This window comes from Pleurodeles waltl, chromosome 6 (assembly GCF_031143425.1).
Source record: "Pleurodeles waltl isolate 20211129_DDA chromosome 6, aPleWal1.hap1.20221129, whole genome shotgun sequence".
Lineage (NCBI taxonomy): Eukaryota > Metazoa > Chordata > Amphibia > Caudata > Salamandridae > Pleurodeles > Pleurodeles waltl.
The window spans coordinates 1,668,404,937-1,668,424,790 of NC_090445.1; the positions used below are offsets into that span (position 1 = coordinate 1,668,404,937).

The 19,854-nt window shown below is 46.7% G+C and overlaps 1 protein-coding gene across 2 annotated transcripts in view; it reads right to left on the reverse strand.

The window, feature by feature from the left end:
- Nucleotides 1-7,302, reverse strand: part of KCNT1 (potassium sodium-activated channel subfamily T member 1) — a 1,355,573-nt gene extending 1,348,271 nt beyond the window's left edge. For both annotated transcript variants that reach the window (XM_069241642.1, XM_069241641.1), the window contains exon 1: nucleotides 6,630-7,302. In XM_069241642.1, the coding sequence (XP_069097743.1) occupies nucleotides 6,630-6,949 (320 nt within the window). In that variant the 5' untranslated portion in view covers nucleotides 6,950-7,302. The remainder of the gene's footprint in view (nucleotides 1-6,629) is intronic.
- Nucleotides 7,303-19,854: the final 12,552 nt, after the last annotated feature.

Here is a 19,854-nt window from a genome sequence, read left to right on the forward strand (position 1 = left end):
CTCCTGATCGACATCTTCCCCAGAGCAAACCCCTTGGCCTTCATTTAGAGTGGGCTCTTAAATCCATGCCCATAGCTCCAGTGTAGAAATCATGCTACAATATTGTTGCTGTGGTGTAGTTCTTTGTGCTCATAAGTGGGGAAGAGTGCATGGAAAGATGCGCGCAGATGTAGTAAAGCACTACGCAATGGACTCAAGATGTGAAAATCCCTGTGATACATGTGGCCCACAGTTCCTATCATTATTTGCACAGAGCAAAGTGTAAAGCTGCTGGTAATGGTAAGTAATGTATGTACCTTAATCAGATAATAATGCATTATCGACTTATAATGCTACATTCATCCACAGCGATGTCTTGAAGTGGTTTGGAAGGTTCAAGGCAACCAAGGTACTAGGGGGTTCAAAGACTGAAGGTATGGAGTGGTTCTAGTGAGACCACTTGCTACTTTTCAGAACATGAGTCAATAATACAACAATCTTACAAAGATTGGAAAAGACCAGAGCCTCACTCCAAGCTCGCAGTATGGTCTTGATGTGGTGCACTGCAAATAGGTGTTTACACCTGAATCTGCACTACGAGTGGTGCACTCATTCTGGACACAGATTCACACTTTGCAGGTAGGACTTTAGCAACATTTAGATATTAAAAGAGTAGGAAAGATTTTCTGGGCATAGGATAAAGGAAAAATGTGTAGAAATTGGGTGTGAGAAAACCATTTCTGCAGGTTCTTCTAGATACCAGCTTGAGAGACTTGGGACTGTGCATTATCGCCCCAGGTGATAGACTCCAAGGAGGGATAAATGAAGCTTTCTTACTAACAGGTGAACCTGACTTACTGGTGGGCGTGCAACACACATTGAGGTAAAAGCAGTGCTTAATTTGTGCTTGTTGTGTCCGGTGCAGAGCACCGGCACTTATTTCTGAGGGCCGCCGCTTAATTTTCTGTCTCAAGCATTTACTGCGAGCAAAAGACACTTGGGAAAGTCGGAGGAAGAGAAAAACGAAAAAGCGTCAGAAAGGGGAAAGGCAGGAAACTGTAAGAGTGAGCTGAAGGGGCAGGGAGTGGCTGTAAATGGACTGAAGGGGCCCGAGGTGGCTTCAGGATTACGCTGACTCAGTATTATGTGCTCGCAATTTTAATTGCAGCTGCCGCGTGTTTAAGAGGAGAGCTTTGAGCACCAGCACCTTTTTATTTACAAATTAAGCACTGGGTAAAAGGGCTTTACCACCCACCCCCTCATGAGTGGTGGGCAGGGCTGCAGCAGCTTCCAGGGCACACTCGATTGTTTAGCTGAGGCTTGCACTATGATGACATCACAGGCGATAGCTAAATAGATAGTAATGATCAAGTGTGGATACTGACAATACACAAGGGCCACCAGACTCTCCTGATGTGCCAAATGTCCTGGCTACTGTAACCTTGAAGACCGTGCTTGGGGGGTACAGTTTGAACCTGTGCATTGTCAGTAGCGGGGTGTACCAAAGGCCCCCGCAGCGTCCTGGGGCGGGGAGGCCCCGAGCTCCAGGATGGTCCCCTCAGCACAGTACACTGTGCACGGGCGGTAGACCCCTGTCTGGGTCCAGAGGGTGGGGGGCCCCCTACAGGTAGTTTCCAGTGGGGGCCACTAGGCAGCGGATCTGCCTGGGGTGGTAAGCCTCTACAACTCAGGCAAAATAATGTCTATTCTGTTTAGAGCTCCCCTCCTGCCTGGCCAGGATCAGTGTGTTGTGAGGAATTTTCAGAGAATTGGCAAAAAGGTTTAACTTTAGGAAGACTGGTTCTAGCGTACTTTATAATAAAATCTGTGAAAGATGCTTTTTTGGTGCATATCACTCATTCTCACTTTTTAAAGGTCTCCCAGTATCCTATAAACATTGTCAAATTCACTAAGTAATCAATAAGGGGTTCGACCACCCTGTGTAAAATGCAGAATGTATCACTCTATTTTTTTGCATTGGTCCTGAGGATAGCTCAGCCCCCACTGCTTGAAGTGTTAGCCCCGCCTCCTTTGGTTGACCTCTTAACCCTCCTCATCCCCCATGTGCAGGTCTTGTGGGCCCTGCTCGCTGGTCACGAAGGCCTCAGTGAGAGGTTTCCTAAAGCGGAGGGTGAGGAGGGGGCGTCAGTCAGGATGTGGAAGTGCACAGAGCAGAGGTGGAGGTGGCTGCGAGGCGCGGGGGCTGAGTCTGGCTGCAGGAGAGGGGAGGGAGGAAAATGGGAAGGATGGAGCGGGCTGGGGTGCAAACATGAAGGGGAGAAGTCGCGGTCCTGGAAACGAAAACTTCTCTTGTCACATTATAATGTTGTCAATCGGTGATCACCGTGACATCTGATTGGTCCTCCCAAAGCTAATGACCATTGAGGTGTCTCCAGTGCTTAATTTGTAAATAAAAAGGTGCCGGTGCCCAAAGCCCTTCTCTTAAACCAGCAACCGCTGCAATTAAATGTGTGAACATGGAATACTGAGGCAGCTTAATCCTGAAGCCATCTCGAGCCTCTTCAATCCATATAAAGCCACTCTCTGCCCCTTCATCTCACTCTTGCAGCTTTCTACTTTCTCCCTTTGTGACGCTTTTTTCGTTTTTCCCTTCATGCGTTTTTCCTATATGTGTCTTTTGCTGCCAGCAAAGGCTTGAGGCAGAAGAATAAGCCCCGGCCCTCAAAAATAAGTGCTGGTGCTCAGCACCGGAAACAAGAAGCACAAATTAAGCACTGGGTGTCTCACACCACAGTGTGCTCTGGAGATGTGGAGGGGATTGGACAGACCAGCTGAAAAGGGCTCACATCCTCTGACACTTATAAATGTTTAATGTATGAGTAACTGCAAGTGATGGATAAATATGTGGAAGACGGACAGAAGAGCGGATGAACGAACGACGGATGGATGGGTGAATGGATTGATTGCTGGCTAGATAGATAGAGAGCGATTTAAAACCCCTCCGAAATGCTTGTAAGACTCCACGCCTAATTTCCTTTTCGTTAAGTTCCCCGCCTCCCCATCCCCTGCTGTTAATTACCACTTAGCAGCAAGACCAGTGCTTTAAGTGGGAACAAATATGTGCAGGTACTCATTAACATATACTAGTAGTGTGGTGGGTGGGGCTAAGAGCAAGACATGGGATACTTTGACTTATATACCAGTTGCAGCACATGCCAAGGCCCATGAGAAATGTGTTTGAATAAACAAAACAAGTTAACTCGTTAAACGAAATGTAAGCGAAACACAACACTATTTATCTTACTGGCATACATATTTGCTGTCGTTTTGCACAATACTATATATTCTTGAACGTGCACACACAGAAAGAAACAAGCAGAGGCGCACACCCAAAGCATTCCACACAGTCCTCCTTAAATTGCCCCGATTCTCTCTCTTTCATTCGCTTTTCTCTCACACAAAGACACACACATACCAGCAGGCAAACACACATACATAAGCAGACCCTCAGGTTCAAGAGACTCAGGTGGGATCAAAGCCATTTTAAACTTTCCTCCCATGGCTTTCTTAGTTGTCACAGCGGGGCTGCCTCAATTCCTGTGTTTACACAAAAGCACATGAGTGTGTAAATGTGATTGACAGCACAGGGCCTGAATGGACCCTGTTCTCACAAACACAGCGTGGTCCTAAATACCCAGACATTAGGCAAATAATCCCCGGTGAATAGCTCAGCCCGGGTCAGTTTAGGGCGACAGAAGCACCTTTGCTGTCAGAGGCGGGTTCAACTCTGCGAGCCCAGTGCTCACCAGCACTAGCAGCTAATGAGCCTACCCTTCATGAGTACCGGTACTCTCCTCGGTAGCAGAGAAGTGCCGGTACTCAGAGTGAAAAAAATAAGAAGTGCCGGTACTCAGTACCGGTGAGTACCGGCCCATTTAAAGCACTGAGCAAGACTATACAAGTGAGTAAAATGAGACGAGATGGAGAGACAGCCAGACAAACAGGCACATTCTTTTTGATGTGATTACTGGATCACGTTTAAGCGCACGTGGCACAAAATAATCTTGTCACTCTGGACGTAAGCAGTGCACCGTGCAGCCCCTCCCCCCCCCCTCACTACACCGGACTCTTTGCAGTCAAACAATGTGCAGAACCAAGTGGATATTTGCCTGCGTGAACGCTCAGTTCACATCACATAGACTGCCGGACACCTTCCTTCTCCCCGCTTTATCGCCCCCCAGCGTGGATCGCTGCCACCTCACTCCATGACGTCAAGACGCTATCTTTAAACTCTGAGATTTTGATTGACAGTTCAGGGTGTTCTGGAGGCTGTGGCCATGGGCTGCTCCCAGTGACAGCCAGTTAATGATGTGCAAAGTGGAAGCCCAGGCCTAGAAGCGTGGGGGCAGATATAAGGAATGTGGCACTTCCTTGCACCCCTTTGCGCCCCCTATCGCCACCATGTGTGCACTGTATTTAAAATAGGGTGCACCATGTCACAGGGAAGGGGGCAATAGTGTCAGAAGTTATGATGACACTTGGGCCCAGATTTATACTTTTTTTAGCGCTGCATGCAAATGTGGCGCAAACTTACAAAATACAATTGTATTTGGTAAGTTTGCGCCACTTTTGCATCAAAAAATGACGCAAATGCGGCACTAAAATAGTATAAATAATGGCCTTGATGCTGTTCAAGGTTAGTGCCAAAGGTTTGGTGCTAACCGTGAGCAGTACATAGGGGCCCATTGTAACCAATGATGTGCCCCATTTTAGTGCCCCAAAAAATGGCGCAAAGAAATCTTTTAGATTTCTTTGCTCCATTTGTTTGCCCCCCCAATCCAATGGGGGAATGCCCCACTTGCACACATTAAGCCTGGCACAGGCATAACGTAGCGCAAAGGATAACAAAGTGGCACAATGCATGCATTGCGCCACTTTGTAAATCTGGTTCGGCGATTTTAGCCTCGTTGGGCCACATTAACGAAACAAATGACATTAATGTGGCTCAAGGAGGCGCTGTCAGTGGTCTCCAAACGTTTTAATACCACGCCCCCCCCCCCAGTTGCTAAATAAAAATCATTGCGTCCCCCTCAAAAAATTTCACAATTATTTTATAAAGATGGCAATGTTTAAATATCTCTAGACCTATTTAAACATTGCAGTTAAGTACTGTTACCTTTTAAAAAATGCAATAACATGCCTCTGCTAAAAAAAAGCCTGTGATCAGTGTGATGCTTCTTTTGGCCAGAGTCTGGGCCCCCCCGCCCCCCCCATCACTTGAGCCCCCTCTAGCTAGGCCCTCTTAAATCTGGGCCATGGTGTCCTGCGACCTAGCTGTAAGTGGCAACCCCACACTCAAAATCGACACGTGAATTAAATTTCCATTTGAGTTACTCAATGTGTGCTGCGAAAGGTCAGGAGGCAAGGCAGGGCTTGGTGTGTTCTGGTGACTACGTTATCCCTGGTATAGTTAAAGGTCGAGTACTGTTATCATGGCGTCTCCATCTGACCAAACTGTGTGACCCTCGGCACATTATTGAGCTCCCTCTGGCTCCTTTAAATGCTTTAAATAGTAACGGCGAGAGAGAAGGGTGTCGTTTAGCACTAATTCAAGAAAACTATGCTTTCTAATTACTGGACAGAAACACCCGTATAACGAGACAGAGCAACCCTCAGCAAAGGCCTCCAAACGTCACCTCGTCATCCTTTTGAAACCATTCACGTCATTCTGCCCACAGCACAGAAATCAAGTCCGTTTTCTGTACGACCCTAAGAAATATGAATCTTCCTACCTCTGGTGCATAATATACGAGTCGGGGAGAATATGAGGACCGGACGCCAAGTAACTGACTTTGGAATCAGGAGACCAGCGTTCTAATCCTGGCTTCTCCACTTAGGCAAACCATGTGCTCCTGGACATACCGCTTTATCTCCGTGCATTCTAGTTCGATAAATTGGCAATACAGAGCGCCTCAAGAATGCTGAGTGCCACAACCATGAAAAAGGAAAGTTGCTCTTTAATGAGTTGTGGGCGCTTGTAGGGATTGTAGGTGTATTTTGTCATACACATATATATATATATTTTTTTTTTTAAAGATGGATTTGACAGAAAAAGACAAGATAACCCTCTCTAGGTCGCAAATACAGCAGGTCATGCGATGTTCATTTAGTGTTAACAGACAGCTCTGACCAGAGTCCTGTTCTCATGCAAGGAATTTTATAATATCCAGATGTGATGGCTGTGTTTACTGGCTATACTAATAACACTAACGCTACTACTGTAATAATATTAATAATAACTGGGATTAGTATTGTTATTATTCAGGGTGATATAGGTATTTACATCTATTTGCGGTTACAGTGTAAACTAGAATATTGCTTCTAGGCACTTGGAGCATTATAACATAATTGAAACAGTATCACATATAGATAATAAAATCAAAGCACGTTAAAACACCACCAGTGACACCTTCAAAGCCGTAAGTGTTTCTATACATTACTAAACCATTAGAGCCCCAAAGTGTCGCTAATAGATATTTTGCCCTACTTAGCGGTATGGTGTTGTCGACCTTAGAATGATGAACGATGGAGCCGTCCCCGCAGGGATTCGCACGGTTGGCGCATTAGCTCACCGAGGTGGTCAATGCCCCTGCTAGGCGCGCGAGTAAGAGGAGGTGACGAGGACGTACCTGGCGGTGTACTTCTGCGTGCTTCCATCGTCGTACACGAAGGTCTGGTTGGTGTAACCCTCCCCGCACATCTTGAGACCACCATCGCCTGCAGGCTGCAGGTCCCTGTGCGCCGTTGACTTGTAGACCCCCTGGAGACTCTGCCCTTCGTCCGAAAATGGCATCTGAAAAGCGCCGAGAAGCCCCCTGCACAAATAAAGGAAGCTGCAGACCTGCCCCGACCATGGGGACTCTTGCGGACGCCCAGCGCCTGATGCCCTCGCCCTCGACACCGGGTCCGGCTCAAAACGCGAGATCCAGGCTGCCCATGGCGCTTTCATGGGAGGGTCCGTGGGTGCCAGGCTAAGCCCAGGGCGCCCTGCGGAGGTTCTCCGATGCCAGCAGGTGAGGAGGCATGGCTGGTCCCTGAAGATGCTTGAATGAAAACACGTGCACCTATGGAGATGTACTCTCCCAGCAATGGAAAGACAGAGATACTGCCTCTTTCTGCCTGGTCAGAGCATCTTTGTAGCCGGAAGGAAACACCACTTTCCAAAGTTGACTAGTCTGGAGATTCACCTGGTGACAGACCTTTCCCACCGTGCCAGCAGCCGAGCTCGCCTCTCCGTGGCCTCCTGTCCGAGTGTCGGGAATTGTGGGAGCGCGTCCTATGCAGACGTTTTATTCACGGGTCGAATACAAGAGAACAAGAAAAAAACACCCAATTTCCTCCTCTTTTTACGAAATCTGGGATTTTTTTGCTCTCAATCGATATTTTTTCGCTGCTGAAGCTCCAGGTCGCAAAGGATTGTCGCGTGACAACCCTGCCACCTGCTGGAATGTACTAGAAATGCAGGCATAAATGGTGCCGTAGATAAAAATAAAACTCAGGCTTTTTCAATATATATTTTTTTAATTGGGAGTTTAGAATAACCGTAATCATTTATTTATGAAGATTCGTAAAGTGTGAGCCAGTGCCACTATACCGCCTTCTTCGGACCAGGAAGAGCCAATCATCAAACCAATGTAGGATGACCTAAAACTCACTGAAGACAAAGTGTTGTCCATTTGATTTTGGATTCATCATCTGCATTTGACGCCGTCGACCGCCACATAGACCCCATCATCCCCGAATAGGTGAAAAGGCTCTGAAACTGACTGCTTCTTACTTCAGTGGCAATGTGTAGCTTGCCTACCATCTTTCACATCAACTCCTCACACCCTATAATATTGCGTCTCCCAGGGGGTCTATGATATCCCTTCTATTATTCAACATCTAGCTAACCACGTTATCACACCTGAATAAATCATTCAACCTCATCTTTTACATTTATGCAGATAACAGCTAGCTCATCGTAAAAATGGATAGCCAGGTGACCTCTGCAACGCAAAACTTTACTCTGCACTTTACTCTGCACTTAAAGCTCAGCGCCACTGTGACAGAGCTCATGATCTGCAGATAATGGCAAAAATACCAGTCTCTCGCCATATGCCCAAGGAACTCACGGCCCCTTCAACAAAATCAAGAGAAGTCAGAAACCTAGGGGTAACCAGGTGTTAAGACCTCTCCTTGATTCCACGTCAATATATCACAAACTGTGCCTCCTACATAATGAATACACTGTGGAGTACATTTACTATGATTTTGTGCCATGTTTGCGTCACAAAAGTGACCAAATCTGATGCAAAATCTTTTTTGTACTTTTTTATTTTTCAGCGCAAAACTTGTTTTGTGCTGAAAATCACTTAAAAGTAACACACTACTTAGCGCCAAGGGGGCTTTCATTGGGTGGTGGAGGGGCGTTCCTATGCAACCACCCAAGGTTTTTGATGCAAAACCTTATTTACTAAAAAAGGAAATAGGGTTTTGTGTCAAAAAATAGCACCCATTCCAACTAGGCGCTATCACAGATAAATATTTTTATTTGTCCTTTCTTTTCTGACTTTACCTGTGTACTGAGCATAGTATTTTCTAGTGGAAGTCTATCCCTCCAGTACAAACCCTATGCTCCACTCAGACAGGCACCCTTGCACTATGGTGCAATGGTGTGTGTGTGGCGCACAGCAGCAGATTTCTGTGCCAGCACTAGGGAGAGAGGAATAGAGTGCCATGTTTCTGTAAACATGGCACTCCCCTGTCCACTCTTTCTCATGCAGAGCAACACAGTATTTTTCGCTGCCTCCCTGCGCCACATGTCAGTTTGGTAAATCCGGGCCTGTATTGCATCATCCCATATCACTCTGTATAGCGGGGAAGCAAAAGGCCTGGTGAAGGGACAGCTACAGCTGTCCATAACCAGAACTAAAAAAGGACATGACTCAGTGACTGACATGCTACCTATCAGTGTTAGAGGCCCATGAGTGAAGAGGAGATGGGATTGACAGAAGGGACAGCATGTAACAATGGCAGAGGTGAGAATGAGAAAAAGAGAGTGATGGAGAGGTTGGGGTGAACGAGAGAGCAGTGAGGACTGAGGTGTGGGACACCTGACAAAGAGAGAGGTGGAAGGGAATGAGGGTGATGGGTGAGGAGAGAAGTGGTAGAAACTGCGGGGTGAGAATGAGAGTGCTGGGTGAGAATGAGAGTGCTGGGTGAGGATGAGAACGGCCAGGAGCAGAATGTTAAGGAATAAGGAGGGCGAGACAAAAAGAAGCAGCTGGGAGTGAGAGATGGATGAGAATGGAAGATGTTGGAGTGAGTGTGGGATGTGGGGGAGGTGAGTGAGATTGAGAAAGAATGTGATTTGGGACAGAATGGGACCGGCAGAAGACAATGAGAGGGGTGAGAAGAAGCAAAACAGGAGAGCATGATGCTTGAGACATAAACACGTTGGAGGCAATTAAACATGGGGGAGAATTAGATCTTTCCTGCCACTAGGAGGAAGGAGACTTGGGTCAGAAGGCGCTATTTCACAATTTCACTGCCAGCAGGTGTTCCAAATCAAATGTGAACCGCTTGGGCTGAGTCGGTGAAGATTGCAGGCTGCGACGATCAAGCACCTACTGCCGAAGTCTCCCTGCCCAATAGCAGCCTTTTAAAATATTTACACAGTCTAATTTGCTCAGCCAGCCGCAGGGCCTAACTAAATACCAATTATACATGTTATTTCCTCGAAATGCTGTAGCAAATAACTTGTTGCAAGGGACAGTCATTTATTTGGGCCGGCCATTGAAATCTAACGACTCAAGGTAGGGGTTCGGGGTGTGGGGGGGTGGGGGGGGGGGTGTTGTGTGGGGGAGGATCACTTTACATGTCTTAACATCAACCGCTTGCGAGGCATACGTAAACATCCGATGTGGTGCACCTTGCAAGAGGCTGTTTGATTCAAAAACATGCACTCATTATATTCGAAGTGATCCCCCAAATTCTTACATAACTTCAGATTCAAGGGACTGGTCCGGCATAGAGGCAGGGGACTATATCACAGAGTGCAAGAACATTAGATGCAATGCTGTGTTTGAATATACTGATGGCAAAACCAAAAAGGTACCGTGGGCGGGTCAAACAATTAAAGGAAGGAAAGCACCGAATAAGAGCAAAGCATTTGAGACTGACACAAAAAGCATCCAATCGTGAACAAGGATTGGCTCTGTGGAGTATTGTTTATTATTTACAAAGGTGTCTATGACACACAGATGGAGTTGTCTATAGTGAGGTCACGAAAATGTAAGCGGTGGGCTAGAAAGAGAGAAAAGAAACACAAAATAAAAGATGGAAGGAGAAGTAAGTGGGAGAGAATTTGGAAACAAATAAGTATATGGGAGAAAAGAGTTGGAAATGAATGAGAGCTGAAGAGCATGAGAGATACATAAGAATAAGGGCCTATTTGAAGAAATGTATGAACGGATATGCATCACGGGAGAATGGGCGGGGACAAATTGTAGCACTGGAATCATGTTATAGGCAGGAAGCAAGCTTGAGCACCTCATTGCTTTTTGTAAATGTGTTCTCCCTCCTAGGCAATTATGTAAATATACATGGTGCCAAACATACATGGTGCCAAATAGTGCGTGGTAGAACACATTGTTTCAAATATATTGGCTAAAAGCCATAGGATTTTAGTTAGCTTTGGAGAGAAAGGCATTGCAGTATTTCCATAGTCCAGGCCTTGGCACAGAACACAGGAGCAATATTTCTTTTAAGCAGCTAATCAAGAATTTGTCTCGGGTAAATTGAGTGCCAAATACAGGTAGCTGGATGCTCAAAATGAAATATGTTTGAGCCCAAGGAGAAGACTTACCCAGTGCTTAATTTGTAAATTAAGAGGTGCCGGTGCTCAAAGCCTTTCTCTTAAACACGAGGCTGCTGTAATTAAATCTGCAATCACTGAATACTGAGGCAGAGTAATCCTGAAGCCATCCCGGTCCTCTTCAATCCATTTACGGCCACCCCCTGCCCCTTCATCTCACTCTTGCACCTTTCTACTTTCTCCCTTTATGACGCTTTTTAGTTTTTCCTTCTTCCGTCTGTCCCATATATGTCTTTTGCCCGCAGCAAATGATTGAGGCATAAGAATAAGCCCCGGCCCTCACAAATAAGTGCCGATGCTCAGCACCGGAAACAACAAGCACAAATTAAGCACTGGACTTACCTGATGCACTGGAAATAATGACCATCTACATCTTTGGTGACTCCTGAGTGGTGCCGGATTGCAAAGCTGCAGAAAGCAGACGATAAACCTCAAGGACCACCTGCAACAGGGAGGGCGGGGTAACTGGGACCTTGTTAGCCACCCATACACACAAGGGCACCCATGGTTCCTTTCACGGCAGTGGCAAGCAGGTATTCCCCAATACAGTGCGTTTCTCGCCCTTGTTACCGCTCCCCACACCAATGTGAATGAAGCTGCACAGCTTTGCAGTTGTGTAAACACATGGCGCTTTTTGGCATTTTCTTTTAACCGGATCTGGGCCACCTGCTGGCCACTAAGGTGGGGTCCGAGGGTAGCTGGACTGCTAGAGACTGGGAGGGTCTCGGCCTCTGCAGGCCCGCGGCCTCCTCTCAAGGATGGATGGCTGATGTCCATAGGTCCATCCAAGCCTGAGAGCAGGGGCCTTCCGATTCCCCAACCAGCCGGCGGAGCCCAGATCTGGGAGGGACCGGAAGTGATCTAGAACAAGGCGGTGGGAGTCTGATGAGAGAGAGCTAAGCAGGTGGAAGAAGCAAAACAGTTTTGAACGAACAAAAGATGTGGAAAAGAAAAAGAGGCGGATGAGACAAATAAGGTAAGTGATCGGAAAAAACAAAATGGAGGGCTTGACATATGGTTGCAAGTGAGAGACTTTGATGAAATAGAGCCGGAGAGAATTAGATGTGGGCTGAATTAGATGAAAAAGAATGAGAGTCGGAGGAGAGGGTCTGGATGCGAAGAGAAGCCCAGAATGAAGCTACAGTCTAGATTGAAAGTTATACAATTTTCAGCGGACAGCCACCTCTCTTCATATGAGGGGTGCTGGCTTGAGGCACAATTCTGTGGGTAAAACCTTTTTCTTTAGTGATGCTAATAAAGCAAGAATGTCTTAGCCGAGGGCATCCTTGGAATAGCAGAAGAGAAGAGAGTAAATGACCACTTGAGGAGACCCAACCCCAAGTTATCACAGATGCAGCCTTGATGGTCCTGATGAAACTAGCCTACCAAGCCTTTGTCTCACGGTTGCTGTGGGTTTGAGCCTACAGAGAGTACATTTGTCTAGGATGAAGAAGTTGGGACTGAGGGAGCTGTGGGGAAAAATAGATGGAGAACCAGAGGTGGAAAAGCTTGAGAAGAGGGAAAGAGAAAGGGTAATGCAGAGAAGGGTGTTTGAGAGAACTGGACCTGGGAAGAAAGCTTGAGGAGACTGAGAAAAGTGTGGGAGAGAACAAGAAATATACAAGAATCATGGAAGAAAATATTTCACAGGCAAAAGCGAAGTTAGAGGTTTTGAGAGGCAAAGGGAAATGAAACAAGTGTTTGAGGATGAAAGGATACTGGGGGAGGAGGAGAGCATAGAAAGTATTTGCACATAGCCCTCCCTCAGATGTTCTTCTTGCTGGATAAACTCATTGTTTACTTCTCGTTGTTCAAGGCCTACTGATCAGGTCCTAGTCATTTTATGATCTTTGAAATTGTGTTTTTTTCCCCAGAGAGAGCAGGTTGCTAGCAGGGGCTTCCCTGACACCTAGAAAGGACAACTGGCTGTCCCTTGTAGAGTCCAAGATTCACAAACAAGGCACTGGGGCATGGCTCTTGGAGTTCAGTGCTATCCCATCTCCCTCCATGTGGTTGGGGAGTACGGCCAAGGACCTCATCTAGGACTCACCCGAAGTAGTGGATTAGACACCGGGCTTTCCATTCGCTGCCCCGGCTCCTCCCTTACAATCCTGGAATTATTTTTTGAGGTTGTATTTGAATCTGAAAAAAAAAAATCCCTTTTCAGTGGAATCTTTCTCCACGAACATGTTTCCTCGATTTTTCCTAAATGAGACATGTTGAATCCATCCTGGAGAACATATTTCACTAAGAAAGGCCTTTTTACCTACAGACTTGCACAGATCCCATGTGTGTCTTTTGCAGGGAATCTCCTCTACCCCAGGTCTACTCTCCCCTTTTTTTCCCTTTCCTCCCCTTCATGCTTCTTCCCACACCCAAGGCGATACCACTTCTCCTTTCTTGATTGTTTTTTTTCTTTATCCCTAGTCCTCAGCTGCTGACTTCAAACTATCACCGCTGTTCCATGTATCCCCTAGCACCTCTGTCTGTCCTATACCATAGTAACTGTACCCTTACCTATACCTACATACCTACAGGATGCACTAGAACCTCAATAACATACATTCACAGCTGTTCCCTACCTATACCTTTGTACCTCTACCAATACATTGATACCTATGTCTGCCTATACCCGAGTAAATCTACCCTTACCTATACCTAGATATCCACTGTATGTACTTAAACCGCAACCAATAACACACCGCAGCACCTGCTCTCGTACCTATACCTTAGTACCTATACCAAGAAATTGATACCTATGACTTCCTATACCCCACTTCCTATACCCGAGTAAATCTACCCTTACCTATACCTAGATATCCACTGTATACCCTGAAACCTCGACCAATAACACACAGCAGCACCTGTTCTCCTACCTATACCCTAGTACCTATACTAATACATTGATACTTATACACTGCCTATACCCTAGTAAATCTACTCTTGCCTATACCAAGATATCTATTGTATTCCCTAAATCCTCAACCAATGACATACCTTAGCACCTGTTCCCCCATCTATACCTTAGTACCTCTACCAATACATTCATACACATGCCCTGCATATACCCTACTGCCTATACCCGAGTAAATCTACCCTTGCCTACCTATGAGTTAGTGCCTGTACCAATACATTCATACTTCTGCACTTACTTTACCTTACAGCCCATACTCTAGTAACTCTACCCTTACCTGTACCTAGATATCTACAGTATTCTCTAAAACCTCAATTAATAACAAAGCCGAGCACCTGTCCTCATACCTATACCTTAGTAACGCTCAACATATTCATACTTATACCCTATCTTCACCCTACAGTCCATACCTTAGTAACCATACCCTTACATATACCTAGTTATCTACAGTAAACCCTTAAACCTGAATCAATAGCAAACCCTAGCACCTGTCCTCCTACCTATACCTTAGTACCGCTCAACATATTCATACTTATGCCCTATCTTTACCCTACAGCCCATACCGTAGTAACTCTACCCTAACCTGTACCTAGATTTTTACTGTATACCCTAAATCCTCAATCAATAACTTACCTTAGCACCTGTCCTCCTACTTATACCTTAGTACCTCTCCCAAAATATTCATAAATAAACCCTACCTATACCCTACTGCCTCTACCCTGGTATTTCTACACATGATATTGTTTTATAACTCCTACTTGCACCCCAATACCTCTATCTGTATCTAAACCATGGGATCCATACCCCTAGCATGAAAATAAAATGAACATATATTTGTTAAGCCTAACTGTAACCTAAAAAGAACCATGGTGGTGGGCCATATAAACTAAGAGATTTCACTGCGGGCAGATGGTAATCTTTAAATTTCATTGGAAGTGTAAAGTCACCCGTGACTGCCTTTACTCCACCCACTCAAATCAGGTCCCTAGTCATTTAAATTTGGCCTGCCTGGTCCTTAATCTCTCTCCCGGCTGCAAGAAATTCGTTGGTGTGCACATATGCGAAACCCAAGTTCCGAGAAGAATAGCAACACATATCATCACCCCCCCACCACACACACACACGGACCTATGAAGAAAACACAGAATCAATACAGCGTGGCAAGCGAGCGAGCACATTGACACTTGAAAACAACCTATGCACTCCATGTCAAGGATTGTAACAGAGAATATTCTTTGGCATGTATTTTGATCAAGATTCTAAAAGATTGCCAATTAGATTGATTTATGATAGAAAGAAGACATGTTACCACTGCTGGGCATTGGTAGGCATCATGGCGGAGCTCCTTTCTGTTGTTGGAGCCAGATGTACGACTTGCTTTTGGGGTCGTGGAGTGTGAAAATCGTTGTTTGCGACTGTTGGACGTTTTTTTGGTCATCCCCAATCTTTTTGCCTCCTGCCTCCTATTTTTCTGACCTGTTGCTGCTGGCTTTTGAACTCTGAGCACTTTACCACTGCTAACCAGTGCTAAAGTGCATATGCTCTCTGTGTAAATTGTATGTAATTGGTTTATCCATGATTGGCATATTTGGTTTACTAGTAAGTCCCTAGTAAGGTGCACTAGAGATGTCAGGGCCTGTAAATCAAATGCTACTAGTGGGCCTGCAGCACTGGTTGTGCCGCCCACATAAGTAGCTCTGTGATCATGTCTCAGACCTGCCACTGCAGTGTCTGTGTGTGCAGTTTTAACTGTAAATTCGACTTGGCAAGTGTACCCACTTGCCAGGCCTAAACCGTCCCTTTTCTTACATGTCAGTCACCCCTAAGGTAGGCCCTAGGTAGCCCCAAGGGCAGGGTGCAGTGCATGGTTAAGGTAGGACATATAGTATTGTGGTTTATATGTCCTGACAGTGAAATATTGCTAAATTCGTTTTTCACTGTTGCAAGGCCTGTCCCTCTAATAGGTTAATATGGGGGCTACCTTTAAATCTGATTTAAGTGTAGATTCCCTTTGGGAGCGGATGGACATGTGGAGTTTGGGGTCCTTGAGCTCACAATTTAAAAATACATCTTTTAGTAAAGTTGATTTTGAGATTGTGTGTTTGAAAATGCCACTTTTAGAAAGTGAGCATTTTCTTGCTTATACCATTTCTGTGACTCTGCCTGTTTGTGGATTCCCCGTCAGGGTCAGTTTGACAGTTGAGCTGGTTGCACCTCACACTAGACAGTGACACAAAGGGAGCTGGGGTGTAGTCTGCATTTCCTGATGAGCCATCTGGGCTAGGAGGGAACGGAGGAGTGGTCTCTCATACCTGAAAGGGCTGTGCCTGCCCTCACACAGTGTAGTCCCCAACCCCCTGGTGATTGTCTGGGGCCTGGCCTGGGCAAGGCAGGATTTCACATTCAAAAGAGACTTTACTTTGAAGTAGGCCTACTTCAAAGGAGAAATTGGGTATAAGAAGGGCACCCAAAACCACAGACTTTGGAAACCCTTCTGGAAACAAGAGGAACCTCTGCCTGGAGAAGAGCTGAAGAGCTGAGGAAGGAGAGCTGCCCTGCCTGTGACTGTGCTTTGTGGAGCTATCCTGCAGATGCTGCTTCTGCCAGAGTAAGAGGGCAAAGACTGGACTTTGTGTGCCTTCAATCTTGAGAAGAAATATCCATGGGCATGATTTAGAGCTTGGCTCCTGTTGTTTGAAGTTGCAGGGACAGCAAAGACTCCTCTCTGCCAGCACCTGGAGTCTCTGGAGAGACTCCTACTCTGCCCTTTGGTGCCCATCCAGCTCCTGGGACCCTGAAAGGAGAAGCTAGCAGCCTAAGAGGAGAAAATCCACGCACAGAGCGCTGTGTGGGGAAAAGATCGAAACAACTCCGATCTGTGGCTGAAGAAACGATGCGCCGCCGGCTCACCGGCTGAAAATCGTCACTTGCCGGAAACGCAACCGAAGAATTGATGCACGGAGCTGGAGAAACGACGCGCAGCATTGCTGACGGAGGCTAGGAGATCGCAACCCACGCTGTGTGGTTTTCGGATCATCGTGCGACTGGATTTCTGACGCAAGTACCACTGGGTGTGTAAAAACAACAGAAGGCCTGCCCGGACCCGAGAGTGCTGACCCGGTTGAGAGAAGAAACAACGTGCCCCGACCCGACGAAAGGAGAAACGACACAAGGTCTTGCTCGTGAGTGGAATCGATGCATCCCAAGCCCTTTTTGACGCACACTCGCCCGTGCGGGGTTATTTTTGACGCACCCAAGGTACATTCTCCCACTAACAGTGTTAGTGTGTGTTTTAAACTACATAAGGACTCTTTTTGCTTTTTAATTGATAACTTGACTTGTGTATGGTGGATGTTTGTTGTTTTGATCTTGTTTTGTTTAGATAAATATTTTCTATTTTTCTAAACTGGTGTTGTGTCATTTTGTAGTGTTTTCATTAAGTTACTGTGTGTGTTGGTACAAATACTTTACACTTAGCACTCTGAAGTTAATCCTACTGCTCTGCCAAGCTGCCAAGGGGGTAAGCAGGGGTTAGCTGAGGGGGATTCTCTTTTACCCTGACTAGAGTGAGGGTCCTTGCTTGAACAGGGGGTAACCTGACTGTCAACCAAAGACCCCATTTCTAACAGCGACCGCAACTGGTCTTTTACAATGTACTATTCCTATTTTGCGAGTTGGTATCCTGTTACCGGCTCGCAAAATAGGGATTGAAACTCGAAAGTTGGGAGGGGCATTTAAAGGGCGTCCCTTCCTGACTGCAACTCTCAGGTCCATGTAGGATTGTTTTGTGACCGTGAATGTGGTCACAAAACAATCCCAGCTAACACCAATTTAAAATTGGTGTTAACCCATTTGCAAACGAATGGTAGCGAAAAAAAAAAATTCTGGAGTAGGCAATGGTCCCAAGGACCACTGCCTACTCTGAAAAAATGAAAATAAAAGTTGTCATGTTTATTTTTTAATGCATCCCAGTTACCTTTAAGGAAAAAAGGCTGTGTTTCAATTTTAAAAAAAATACGGCTTTATTGAATAAGCAGTCACACACATGGTGGACTGCTGACCCCAGCAGGCCACCATCCCTGTGAGTGAGCCGTTTCCAAATGTGTCACAAATTGCAACCTTCCTCATGAATATTAATGAGACAGGTCCCTTGCAACCCATTTCGGAATAGCAAACAGTGTAGTTAACACTGTTGTTCCCTTTTTTTTGCAACTCACAATTTGCTATTTGCATACAAATCGCAAATTGCGACTTGCAAAACAAAACACCGTACAACTGGCCCATGGCCTCCTCTGCATGAGGATGCTGATGCTGTGTGTTCTCTCTTGCATCCACTGTCTGGCTGCAGTCCTACATAAACATTGCCATATCAAGCTCTGACTACACCAGATACAGGTATTCAGAGATAGCAGGAATTCTCAGGGTTGTTTTACGCAGGTCTACTTCTGGTGGGGATACTGAGTATTTATACTTTTTGGTGCAAAACTGCACTAACTCAGTTTTGCATCAAAATGTTTTGCACGGACTTGCACCATTCTTGAGCACCAGCCGGGCACCATATTTATGAAATGGTGCGAGCCGGCGCAAAGGGTAGGCTATCGTAAAAAAAATTACGTTAGCTGGGTGGGGGGGGGGGGCTGTAAGGGAGAAGGGGGGTTTGCACCAAAAAATGACGCCAGGCAGGTTAGAGTAAAAAAAATGACTCTAACCAGCCTAGCGTCATTTTCTGTTGCAAAACCATCCATACGACAGTACTCCTGTCTTAGAAAAGACAGGAGTCATGCCCACCACCCCAATGGCCAGCACAGGGGACCAGGGTCCCCTGGGCATAGCCATTGCACCCAGTGCCATGTAGGGGGGCCTTTTCAGGGTCCCCAATGGCGCTTTAAAAAATAAAATACTTACCTGTACTTACCTATACTTACCTGGGATGGGGTCCCCCATCCTCCTCTGTCCCTCTGGTGCGGGTGGTGTTGTCCCTGCGGCCTGGGGAGGGCACCTGTGGGCTTATTCCATGGTGTTCCACCATGAAAATAGGCCCACAGGTCCCCGAACGCCTGCCCTGACCCAGGCATTGAATAATGGTGCAAAGCAAGCTTTTCACCATTATTTGACCCCTCCTCCCCGTGCGTGATTTTAGCACGTGGGGATAAATATGGCGCTAAGGCCATAGAGTCATTTTTTGCACAGGAATGCCTACCTTGCATCTCATTGATGCAAGGTAGGTTTCCAAGTTCAAAAAATGACTTTAACTCCATAACTTTGGCACTAGACAGGTCTAGCGCCAAAGTATTAAAATGGAGTTAGATTTGCTCTGAATTTGTATTAAAAAAATGATGCAAATTCGGAGCAAAACAAGTACAAATATGCCCCTGATTTTCCGCTGACTATTACCAGTACAGTGAGCTATGCGCTGACAGAGGAGTTCTGGCAACATGACCTACTGTGTCATTATGACACATCGTTAGGGACTCTTTCAGGGGGTCATTCTGACTCCCGCCGGCCGCGGTAACCGCAGGGCCGGCGGGAGCCGCCAGAATACCGCTGCGCTGTCAGAAGACCGCCGCGGTTATTCTGAGTTTCCCGCTGGGCGGGCGACCGCCAGAAGGCCGCCCGCCCGCCCAGCGGGAAACCCCTTCCCACGAGGAAACCGGCTCCGAATGGAGCCGGCGGAGTGGGAAAGGTGCGACGGGTGCAGTTGCACCCGTCGCGATTTTCAGTGTCTGCTAGACAGACACTGAAAATCTTAGTGGGGCCCTGTTAGGGGGCCCCTGCAGTGCCCATGCCAGTGGCATGGGCACTGCAGGGGCCCCCAGGGGCCCCACGACACCCGTTACCGCCAGCCAGGTTCTGGCGGTCAAAACCGCCAGAACCAGGCTGGCGGTAAGGGGGTCGGAATCCCCATGGCGGCGCTGCGTGCAGCGCTGCCATGGAGGATTCCCCAGGGCAGCAGAAAACCGGCGGGACACCGCCGGTTTTCCGTTTCTGACCGCGGCTGTACCGCCGCGGTCAGAATGCCCAAGGGAGCACCGCCAGCCTGTTGGCGGTGCTCCCATGGTCGTTGGCCCTGGCGGTCAATGAC